We start from the raw sequence: 12,474 nt of genomic DNA, 5'->3' as shown, positions 1-12,474 counted from the left end.
TTTCTCAAATGGTAGAAAATATTCCATCTTTAACAAAAGACACTAAAAGATCTTAGCAATCAATAGCCATTTTTGTAAATTCACAAGCATTTCTAGAAGTTGACAAATATGGCTGCTTTCTTGGGAACTTCATTTGTAAACCATCTTAATGTATCCTTAATTTATTATAGGTGACATAATAAAGAGACAAGAACTGTATCTATGTCATAGCCAATTATGGAAACAATTACATACACCTTGATACTTACTATTGAAAATACTGGTATGAAAAGGCACAGGATATAGGTCAAAACACACCACCAACTATTCATCAAACTTTTCCTAGAAAAGTACACAGAAGAGGGGCATCCGGGTGGCTCAGTTGGTTAAGCGACTGCCTTCAGCTCAGGTCATGATCCTGGAGTTCGGGGATCAAGTCCCGCATTGCATTGGGCTCCATGCTCAGCAGGGAGTCTGCTTCTCCCTCTGACCCTCCCCCCTCTCATATGCTCTCTCATTCTCTCTTTCAAATAAATAAATAAAATCTTAAAAAAAAGGACACAGAAGATACTAATAAGATACTAATAATCACATTTAATTGCTAACTTATAATACAATAACTTCCCTAATTAAAAACTTTTTAGGACAAACTGTTCTAGTCCTACAGTCATCATAACAAAATATTGCTTACATCTTTAAAATCTTTTTAAATTTTGCAAAAGAAAATGACATGACGGCCTCAGAGAAATCCTTACTAATAAAGGGTTTTATCATTCTGTAGATGATAAACATCAGCTACAGAAAGTACAATAAAATAACCTGGAAGAAAAAATGGAAACCTTCATAAATTTGATATGGATAATTTAGTTTCTGAATATAATCTCTCCATAGATTTATATAGTATATATTACTATACGTATGTGTGAATATATGTTTATGAAGTTGCATATACAGAAAACCTATATATGCTACACTTTGAGGAATTTAAGGGCTTTTCCAGAGGTATTCTACATTTGATTTTTCAATAATTCTACATTTGATTTTTGTCATGCACACGGATACTGAACCTAACCCCCAGGTAAGATGTAACTCCACCATACAATAAAGCCTACCACAGTAATTCCCCACTCCTAAATATTTTCTTTCAGTTATGTTGATAAGTCTAAAGAAGGTTCACATATATTATAAAAAATTCTTTCAACAAGTATTTAGTCAAAGCTTGTATCAGCCAAGCATGACAACAGACACTGGATATACAATGCCAAATAAATCACATGATCCCAGCCCTCACAGAATGTACAAGGTATTGGTGGCGGACAGATATCAGAGACAGCAAATAAGTAAAGATATGTGTTTATGGTTAGAACCATAAAAGAAAATTACAGGGTGGAATGCTGGAAAAAAGAGAGAGAACCTGCTTATGGCTATCAGGTCAGACCTCTCTGAGGAGATGATATTTAAGCCCAGCCCTAACCACCAAGCAGCAGCCAGCTTTGCAAAGAGCAGTGGGAAGAATATCCTGTCAGAAGTCACAGCACATGCAAAGGCCCTGAAGGAAGACAAGCTCAGCAGGTTGAAGTAACCGAAAGCCCAGTGGTGTAACTGTGGCACAAATTTCAGACAAAGGTAGAATTAGTTTAACTGAGGCCTTAGTAAGAATTTTGGATTTTATTCTAAGTGTAAAAGAAAATCACTGAAGGATATTAAAAAGGGAGAATAACATGAATAGATGGATGTCTTCTACTTTGCGGAGAAAGAGTTGTAAAAGGCAAGAATAGAAGCTAAAGTAGTAGTACAGATGAAAAAGAAAAACTGTTAACTAGGAAGTAGAAAGGAAGGTCTGAGATACTCTGACAGAACTGGTAAGATTTGCTCATAAGGCAAGGGGGAGGAAGACAGTATGAGCAACTACATACATGATGGTGCCATTAACTATAGTGACAAAGAGTAAGAAAAGAAGTTTGGTCGTGGTGGTGTGGGGAAGGGTTAGCAGGGAATCATGAACAATTTAGACATGATACCTTTGAGATGCCTGTGGGACAGCCAAGAGGATATGATGAGTAGGCAGCTGGATTTAGGTCAGAGGATGGGACTTAGGGGCATATTGATCAGGTTTTTTAAGCTGACCTGGATGTCTATAAAATACAAACAAATGGGCCATCCTCCAGATATTCTGCATCAGAATGACCACACGCACATGCACATTTTTAACACGTTCAAATTCAAGTGATTCTGACATCAAATGGAGTCCGAAACCGTTTATGTAAACTGATTTTAATGTTATATAGTTCATCACCTAGGGGGCACCTGGGTGGCTCAGTCCTTAAGCGTCTGCTTTTGGCTCAGGTCATAATCCCAGGATCCTGGGATCGAGCCCTGCATCAGGCTCCCTGCTTGGCGGGAAGCCTGCTTCTCCCTCCCCCATCCCCCCTGCTTGTGTTCCCTCTCTCACTGTCTGTCAAAATAAATAAAACCTTTAGGGAAAAAAAAAAAAAAAATATATATATATATATATTTCATCACCTAGGGATATAACTCTTTGGAGAAGAAAACAATAATCAACAAGATAACGGTTTGACTAATAAATCGAGAGTTATCTAATCTCCTCCAGTCATACAGCATTATAGAGGAAAACACTGTTCTAATTGGCCATTCTTCCAAATGACATTTACTAAAGGCCAATCTGAAGGTGAATAATTTATTTCACAAATATTTGCTTACAAAATACACATGAAGTATCTCACAAATGAGTAAATCAAGGTTCAGAAAGGCAGTCTCACCCAAAGGCCTCACAATCAATAAGAGCCAAAATTCACAAATCAAGACAACACCAATTCCAATCTGCTTTCCAAAACACAAAAATGCCACAAAGCTCATGACTACAAAGCTCACCATCTGTCACATGCCATGTGCAAAAATGATTACAGTTGACCCTTTAACAACACAGATTTTTCTTAATAAATACAGCATAGTACTATAAATGTATTTTCTCTTATGATTTTCTTAACACTCTTTTCTCTAGCTTACCTTATTATAACACAGCATATAATACATATAACATACAAAATATGTGTTACTTGACGGTTTGTGTAACCAGTAAGGCTGAGGGTCAACGGTAGGCTGTTAGTAGCCAAGTTTTGGGGGGGGGGGGGAGTCAAAAGTTATACTGAGTGGGGGTTGGTACCCCTAACCCCCATGTTGTTCAAGGTCAACTGTATAGAAAGTGAAAATGGGGTGAGTGTCTTAAGAGAAACAGAAGGGACAATGAAAGAAGGAAAAAATTACTTCTTCATTTTCACTACTTAAATGATTTATAATTGCAGAAACTATAAATTCTACCTTTCAAAGTATCCACAAAAACTACTAATAGCAAAAGTGTTTTACTCCTATACAAAAAGCCCTGAAACTCTACCTAATGTAACATACTACCTCTTCATAGACTTTGGGTCTTTAATTTAAAAAAACAAACGTGGGGCAGGGGGCGCCTGGGTGGCTCAGTCACTGGGCGTCTGCCTTCGGCTCAGGTCATGCTCCCGGGGTCCTGGAATGGAGCCCCAAATAGGGCTCCTTGCTCAGCAGGAAGCCTGCTTTTCCCTCTCCCTCTGCCCCACCCCCACCCTGGCCCCCCGGAGCTTGTGCACTTTCATGCACATGCTCGAACTCTAAGTCTTTAAAAATAAAAAATAAAAATAAACAAACAAAAACTACCTATACAATGGCTACAAAAGCCCTTATAAAACCCAGCTCTTTATCTGCCTAAGGTCACAAAACAAGTCATCTGGGGCTGACCTCAGGTGTCCTCATCAGTAAAATGAGAACACAGCGTTTGGGATAAAGAACCTATTTGCTTCATAGTCACTATCCTTGATAATTATTATTGGAAGAATATACAAATAATAATCTATAACGGTCAGAGCTCTTATTTTTACATGGAATGTTGGATTTTGCTTCAAGTGTATACTTCCAACTATCTGCCTCAATACTGTAGAACTAGTAATGTTTCTGAAAACGTTGACAAATCAGGGCACGTGGGTGGCTCAGTCGGTTAAGCCTCTGCCTTCGGCTCAGGTCGTGATCCTGGTCCTGGGATCAAGCCCTATGTCCAGCTCCCTGCTCAGCAGAAGTCAGCTTCTCCCTCTGTCCCTCCCCATCCCCTCGGGTGCACACCCTCTCACTCTCTCAAATAAAATAAAATAGGGGCGCCTGGGTGGCTTAGTCGGTTAAGCGGCTGCCTTGGGCTCAGGCCATGATCCCAGAGTCCTGGGATCAAGCCCCTATGGGGCTCTCTGCTCAGCGGGAAGCCTGCTTCTCCCTCTCCTACTCTCCCTGCTTGTGTCCCTCTCTCACTGTCTCTTTCTGTCAAATAAATAAAATCTTTAAAAAATAAATAAAAATAAATGAAAATGTTGACAAATCGTCTTTGCTGATTGCCCCTAGACTAGAATCAATGCTGACTATAAACTCAGGGTCACTCTGTACTTACCTTTTCACAACAGTTCTAATGCTTGTAAATTGTTCCTTACCCCCAAGCTAGATTTTAAGTTCCTTGAAGGCAGAAGCTGTGTCTTGTACATTTCTAATCATTCGATATCTGAGTGGTTACTCTGTGTCTGGCACTGATCTAGGTCCTGACAATACAGCAGTGAGCAAAATAAAGTCTCTGCCCTCCTCAGAGCTAATACTCCAAGGAAACAGGAGATACTAATATATATACCAATTAGTGATAAGGGATATTTAAAAAAAAAAGGAGAGACGGAGGGCTAGAAAATACTGTAGGAGCCGGAAGGTTGCTATGTTACATAGGGTTATCAGGGAGAGCTTCACATATAACTGAAATCTGAGTAAGCGGAGCAAGTCACAGATATCTGGAGGGGAAGAGTCATGGGGGCTGGGGGGGGGGGGGAAGCAAGAGTGAAAGCCCTGAGGCAGGAACATTAGTTATTATGTGGGAAAAATTCTAAGAAGGCAAAAGGGTGGGGCATAATAGAGACACATGGGAGGGCAGGCTCTAGAGCAGAAGAGTGCCATGATCTGTTTTAAAGAATCACCAGACTTCCGTAACAAGAATAGAGATTAAAAAATAAAAGCAGTGAACCTCATTAAAATCCTGCAATAATCCAGGGGAGCCATAATGATAGCTTGAACCGAGTGATGATGATGATTAACTGGATTTTAGTTAGGGTTTGAAAAGAGAACCCACAAGATTTGATGAACTGGATGTGAAAAGGGAGAAAGGTGAATCAAGGAGATATTTTAAAAGATTAGGAAGAGTAGACTTGCTGTTAACTGAGACAAGAAAGTCAGTGAAGCAATTTTCCCAGAATCTAGCAAACTGCCCAGTACATAGTAGACACTCAAATGTTTGTGAATTAAACTTAACTGAGTAAACTCCCAAAATGAAACAGTAAACTCAAAGTATTGCTTTCTATTTGCTCTAATTTCCTTTAGTAATGTTTGCTAATTACACAGACTTAGCCACTAACACAGTTCACATGCTTACAAGGAAACATTACACAGCGACACAGCAACTAATCCTTATATCTCAAGTACCAGTTTCAGTCTTAAATTTACAATTCTCCTGGATATAAGAGAAATCTGCTATGAAAGCTCTGTGACAGCCTGAGAATTCTTACACCCGAAGTAATTAACCTGTTCCTTAATGATGTCATATTCCTGGAAGGTAGAGCAGTGCAAACAGAACCCCCTAAGCCAGAATTAATTGAAAATTGTAACACTTCATGATACATTTTCAGAATGGGACAAGACTGAACAAGTCCCCTAAAAAAATAAGTCATCAGTCATCAATATTTAAAAAAAAAAAAATTTTTTTTTTTTTTACCTCCAGCAGTAAGTCCCTTCAAAACAAGTTTAATGAAAAACTAAACTGCTTGAGAATGTGAAATTTCGCACATCTTCCCCCAAGCTGGCACTTTTCCTGCCAATCAGTGAAAAGGAGCTTCACTTAGGAAAGAATGGGGTATCCTCACTTTAGCGCTTCTTAGGCGTACTCCCAGACTTTCTTACTATATAGCTCCATGAAAAGCCACAAAGTTAACAGAAATATATTAAAAGGAATTCTCCTAAAATAAAAAGTTTTCATCCTTTCCTGCCTTCCGGTTACTTTAAAAACTTAACTAAACCTTAAAAAAAAAACCCTGAAGTTTAAATATCATCTCGCTTCCACATTAGTTTCCCTAATGCCCCACCCTAACCTAATGTGTTTAAAAAAAAAAAAAATGTGCGCACAACTTCCAGTGAAAATACAGCGTAAAGACCTAGATCATTCGGAGAAGCCGATCGTACTGAATTCAGCAACAGGCAGTACTTCCTTTTTCCTATCAGTAAACGGCCTTGAACCAATCCAAACAAATCTGAAATGCCAGCCAGATTCCCCGTATCTCCCCCGCTCCCTCCCCACAAAGCTGGCCTGAAAACACAGCAGCCACTGACCACAGGGCAGAACAGAAAAGAATCCGTGGTAAGCAAAAACAATTTTTGAGAGGCAGGAAGGTGAGGAGCCAGGTTTTCAACCACCACCTATTCTCAAGTAAGGGGCCGGCCGCCCCACAGTCGTGTTCCCAACAGAGCCCACGCATTCTTCCCCCGCTCCGAGGGCCCCGCACGCGGACCAGGGGCGAGGCGGAGAGAGGAGAGCGCACCGCCTCGCGTGAAGGGAGTGCCCAAGGGGGGCCCGGGCGCGCGGAACGGAGCGCAAATAAGCACGCGTGCCAAGGCTGAATGCGGCGTCCCTTAGGAGCAGAGTGCTCGGCGCCTGCCCCAAAACGTGGAGGGCAGGGAGCCCTAACTGGGCTTTCCTCCTGGGTGGACAGGCTGGAGGGGCTACAGGTTCAGGACCCCGAAGCCGGGGCCCAGGAGGCCACTCTTTCCCCGTAAAAGGGTGGGGCACAAGGGGGCGCCAGGTGGGGGCTGCTGCTGCTTCGTCCCTGCTGTCATCACCGCCATAAGGGACACCCTAAAGAGAAGAGAGTGGGGCCTCGGGGGGGGAGGGGAGCACTACAGTCAGTGGGACAGTGGGCCCCGAGGGGGCGGCGGGCGCGCGCCGGGCAGAGGACAGGGCGCGACCCCGGCCCGGAGCCCGGGAGGCGCGAGCGCCCGCCGGACCCTGGAACGCCCGCGCTTCCCGGCCAGCGACAAGGGGAAGCGGGAAGGGGCCCCCCTCCTCCCCGCCCCCACACTCACCATGTACAGGGTGAAGGGCAGGCCGAGCAGAAAGAGCCACAGGTAGAGGTGAAGAGCGTTCACGAAGGTGGCCTGATGCGGGTCGTAGTACCAGCCCCCGCTGAGCGCGGCCCACACCCCCTGCCGGAGGATCTGCAGCGTCTGCGACCCCATCCCCACCCGGCGCCGCCGCCGCCGCCGCCGCCGTCGCCGCCGTCCCCGCCCCGGCCCCAGCTCGGCCTCGGTCGGTCGCCGGAGCCCGCGGCTGCCGCGTCTATCCCCCTGCGGAGCTCCGGGAGAGCGGGCCGGCGCTCCGGCGGTCGCTAGGGCTGCTGCAGGAGGAGGAGGAGGCAGCTAACGAGGAGGAGGAGACCGAGGAGGCGGCGGGCGGCGGGGCGGAGGAGAGCGGAGGAGAGGAGGAGACCAGCCTCCACAGCGCCGCCGCCATCTTGTCTCCTAACACCCGGAGCCGCAGCCAGGCCCCCAGGCCCGCGGCCCGCCGCCGCCGCCGCCGCCGCCGCGACCCCCGCCGGCCACCAGCCTTGGGCCTGGCGGAGAGGGAGGCCCGGCGCCCGGGAGGGACGGGGAGCAAGCCGCGCCCCCTCCAGCCCCTCCTCTCCGCCCCCCAGGCCAGCTCCCCGCGGGTGCCCGCAGCGCCTCGGCCACGGCGGGCGCCTCCTGTCGGCGCCCGGGAGAAGCGTGCGCGGCCGCGGCCGCGGACGGGGCCCCGGGGGGCGGGCTCCGGGACACCCCTTTCCGCGCCGGGTAAACCACCCTGCCAGGCGCATTGACCGGCCCCAACGCGAGCCTTCACCGTCCCAAACCCTGTCTTGAGAACCTTGTCAGCATCCTGGCTGACGTTTTATGATGCTTAGGGAACACCTGGGAACAGTGAGGCTCGTATCTGCGATGCTTATCAAAGGCCCGGGAGAATTCGATACAGCTGGTGACTAATGAAAAGTCACAAAGGCGCCCTCGGGTGAGAAAAATATCTACACCAGGATTGGAAGGATTTACTACTTCCAAAGACAGATAAATTAATAGAAATTTCAAGAGATGTAACAAGATGGGGTAGACAGATTTATCACTTTACACGGTGATTTTATATTTTAACGTGCTGTAACGTAGCCATTTTTATAAATGGACCAATCTAAGCAGCGTTGAAAGATTAACTGTGACTCCACCCCAAGTCACGATGGGGTCTCCCATTTCTCTTTTTTACTGCTGTGAAGACTGGGAATCATTCCTGGCTCTTTGTAGTGTTTATAAGGCATGTCTGATCTCATTGAATGAACTTTTTCCCCTAAGTTTGAGTTTATTATAGCAATAAAAGTATTTTATATTCCTGGATTAAAGCTGCTATAATTAATTAAAAAGCAAGAAAGCCAGAAGAAACTGGTGCTGTTTTAAGAAGAGTATTGAAAAACCATTGCAATACCTCCTGGTGCCATCCCACTCTACAGTCAAACATTTTCATGCCATTTCATTTGACCTGCACAACACTCGGGTAGGGGCAGCATAGAGGCTATTCTTACTTTATGGACGTGGAAACGGAAGTGCAAAGAAAGTAAATGATTGCCCATGTTCTCCTAAGTAATAGTGGTTGAGAAGACCTCTGAAACCAGCAATCATTCTAACTGGACCGACTGGAATTAGTTTATTTCTCAGCACCCTCCACCTTATCCATTCAGACAAGAATTTGAACTGATCAACACTGCTCAGCAGCTTTTGGTTACCTGTGGCCAGTTTAAACGTTATGACCAGTTGTTCTCAAAGTGTAATCCCAGGAGCAATTGTGTCAACATCTTCTGAGAACTTTGTTAGAAATGCAAATTCTCAGGCACCACTCCAGAGAAACTCTGGGTGTGGGACCTAGCAATCTGTTTTAACAAGCCCTTCAAAAGATTCCAATGTACCTTAAAGGTTGAAACTACCATTGTAGAACACTATCCCCCAACCTTGATTAGTTCATTTCCTTATAATCACAAAGCCATCAAGTTCCAAGTACCTTCAAATTGTGAGACACAAATGAACACTGGCCAAAATATACTTTAAAATATATGAGTATGGGGGCGCCTGGGTGGCTCAGTCGTTAAGCGTCTGCCTTCGGCTCAGGTCATGATCCCAGGGTCCTGGGATCGAGCCCCGCATCGGGCTCCCTGCTCCGCGGGAAGCCTGCTTCTCCCTCTCCCACTCCCCCTGCTTGTGTTCCCTCTCTCGCTGTGTCTCTCTCTGTCAAATAAATAAATAAAATCTTTTAAAAAATAAATAAATAAAATAAAATAAAATATATAAGTATGTCTGAAAGCACGATCAAGTTTAAATAATACAATTTTACAATTAAAATAGTGGCCTTGAGGCTTGGTCTTTTTTTTTTTTAAGTATTTATTTGAGAGAGAAAGAGAGAGAGAGAATGAGACAGCACGAGAAGGAAGAGGGCAGAGGGGGAAGGGGGAAGAGGGCAGAGGGGGAAGGGGGAAGAGGGCAGAGGGGGAAGGGGGAAGAGGGCAGAGGGGGAAGGGGGAAGAGGGGGAAGCAGACCCCCTGCTGAGCAGGGAGCCCGATGTGGGACTCGATCCCGGGACTCGATCCCGGGACTCCAGGATCATGACCTGAGCCGAAGGCAGTCGCTTAACCAACTGAGCCACCCAGGCGCCCCTTGAGGCTTGGTCTTAAACACAAGGTATTGTCAAGTGTTCATTTGTTTCTCCTAAAAGAGACAGGAAAGCTCTCTGAGCCAGTTTTGGAAATGATCCCAAGCTCTCCCAACACAAAGACGTAAACAAGGATAAAATTCCAATACCACATCAGTTTCCACACCAGCAAATACCTGCTTTAGTTTAATGTAAAAGGATTAACTGTAATAAGGGTGAGGTAGACTGGAAGAAGTGGAGACCAGACCTAGATACATCATGGAATCGGAAGCAGACCCAGCTGGCGTGATGAGCAAGCAGTCAGAAGACAGTATCTGGAGGGTGTGGAATGGGCAGTCACCAGGAAGGCAGCCAGCAGGAGGCTGGTTTAACACAGAGACTGCAAGTGTTGTAAGTCAGTGGGCAGCTGGAACACAACCTGGGGAAGTCCAAGAGCAGACAAAAATTGGGAATTCATGGCAAGCATTAAGAAAATGTGCTGCTTATAGCAGAGCCCCAGCTTCAGTGCTTTCTTCCAGGTCTGGATTCCTCTCCCTATAAGGAATTGATGAAAGAATTCAGGTCCTTGAGACAATGTGCTGGGCAAGTTTGCAGGGCAAGAACTTGGGCTCGGGGCTACAAGACAAGTATCCAAAGGCCAGATTTGACAGACAGAGGGAGACTTAGAAACAAAGAAGGAACTTAATGCCTAGAACTGAGACCAAATTTCACATTGATCACAGTTGCCTTTTGTTGAGGTCCCAGAGAGTTAATACAGAACTCAAATTCCCTTTCTAATATGGGCTGGGGTAGATCCAGGAGCCTAGAGATGAGAGTCCAATGACACCAGCCACTGAGTAAAAGGGGTTAGCAAAATAAGAAGGCCCAGGGGCACCTGGGTGGCTCAGTTGGGTCAGCTCAGGTCATGATCCCGAGGTCCTGGAGTCGAGCCCCGCATCGGGCTCCCTGCTCAGCCGGAAGCCTGCTTCTCCCTCTCACTCTCCCTGCTCGTGTTCCCTCTCACGCTGTCTCTCTCTCTCTCTCTGTCAATTAAATAAATAAATAAAATCTTAAAAAAAAAAAAAAAAGCAGGCCCAGCAGGTAGAAAAAGCAGTTATAGACTACATTTTTCAGCTCTGGACTGGTAAATGCATTTTAGAAAAATGCTAATTAACTAAGTTAGCAATTGAAAGAACTCAACAAAATGGACGACCTTTTTGAAAGACTGACTCGGTCTTTGGAGTGGGGGGGAAAGGGGAGAACCCTACAATGCTCTTTATCTGTATCTTTTGAAATGTTTATGAATCCTGCCACATAAGATTTCTATTTTATAGATAGGAAGCCAAGGCACAGAGCAGTTAAATGGTTTGCCCAAAGTAATATACCTTAAAATATAAGAGCAGTGCAAAAACTAAGGAATCTAATTTGCTAAGTGTTAGTCCTCTGAGCCCTGCATAAAAGCTATTAATAATGTTACACTTAGCATGTCGAAGTTAGCAGCAATGACATACTACCAAACCACCACCTGACATTTGCTCATCTTTCAGCTAATTCTATTAAAATTATACTTCCTGACTACTTCGTGGACCCCTTGAGGACTGGGAATGCTCTGACAGCAGGTACTCCCCTCCTGCCTGAAAGGAACAAAGCTGAGTATGCAAAGCCTTCCTTTTTTTTTTTTTTTTTAAGTTTTTTTAAATTTATTTGAGGGAGAGAGCCCGAGCAGGGGGAGGGGCAAAGGGAGAGGGAGAAGCAGACTCCCCACTGAGCAGGGAGCCTAACAGGACTGGGGAGGGGAGGGGGTTGTTTGATCCCAGGCCCCTGGGATCATGACCTGAGCTGAAGGCAGACTCTTAACCAATGGAGGCACCAAGGTGCCCCCATGCAAACCTTTCTAATAACCCCCACCCAAGCCATCTTGGAGCAGAGGTGAACAAACTGCAGCTTTAGTCAATATATGCAGCAACTATTATGTACTTTAGACATTACAGCCCACATGTCCTGCCAACAACCTAAATGTAGCAGGTACCCATTTTTTTTTTCCTCAACCCAAACCAGCTCTTCTTATTTATTTCTCTTAGTGAAACCAATATTTTCCAACTAGCTCAGACTTGAAAGCTCGGATACCCTCCCCCATGGTCTAGTTTCCTGTGGTTTTTGTCCTACATAATCCTGCCTTCACAATGCCGGATCAGCCATCCTGGTGGATACCCTCATCCACTCATACCAAATAGCCTCTATTGCCACACGTTCAAAAACCATTCTACATTCCACCAACAAATTAATCCCCCTAATCCACTTTTTCTGGGCCCCTCCTTTTCTCAGAAGCTTTCAATTCCCTTGCGGTGCCTACAGTACTAAGGCGTACTTGGGAACCAGGCATTCAAGGTCCCCAACGACAGAATCACACTACTTCCCTAGCTTAACTCCCACTACTCCCAAGCAGAAACCATTTTTACTGGCAAATATCAGCATGCCCATTTAATTTTATTTACCAGCCCATCCATTTGTTAATCTCTGCCTCTATGCGCCTACTGACACCATTTGCCTTACCTAGAAAAACTTACTCCTTCATCTGCCCACCAAAATCTGCCATGACTACTTCAAATCCATTCATCTATTTTTTGAATAGCCTAAAGCACTCATATGTTCCATTCATTTAGCACTTAAATGTGTGCTACTT

At 45.1% G+C, this 12,474-nt stretch overlaps 1 protein-coding gene across 11 annotated transcripts in view; it reads right to left on the bottom strand.

Moving 5' to 3' along the window:
- The window catches only part of PCNX1 (pecanex 1), a 353,336-nt gene extending 345,536 nt beyond the window's left edge, over window positions 1-7,800 (bottom strand). For 5 of the 11 annotated variants that reach the window (XR_010405241.1, XR_010405239.1, XR_010405240.1 and 2 more), the window contains exon 1: window positions 7,180-7,800. Coding sequence is in view for 6 of the 11 variants with exons in the window: in XM_064571268.1 (XP_064427338.1) it covers window positions 7,180-7,332 (153 nt within the window). In the remaining 5 variants the exon portion in view is untranslated. The remainder of the gene's footprint in view (window positions 1-7,179) is intronic. The other 6 variants (XM_064571266.1, XM_064571267.1, XM_064571269.1 and 3 more) reach the window with 4 other exon arrangements.
- Between the last annotated feature and the right edge of the window lie 4,674 nt (window positions 7,801-12,474).

The sequence above is a fragment of the Mirounga angustirostris genome, unplaced genomic scaffold, assembly GCF_029215605.1.
Source record: "Mirounga angustirostris isolate CCGP_5_RB_7025 unplaced genomic scaffold, mMirAng1.0.hap1 SCAF_9, whole genome shotgun sequence".
Classification (NCBI taxonomy): domain Eukaryota; kingdom Metazoa; phylum Chordata; class Mammalia; order Carnivora; family Phocidae; genus Mirounga; species Mirounga angustirostris.
The sequence above is the reverse complement of the archived record's forward strand: the minus strand, read 5'-3'. Positions and strand labels throughout refer to the sequence as shown.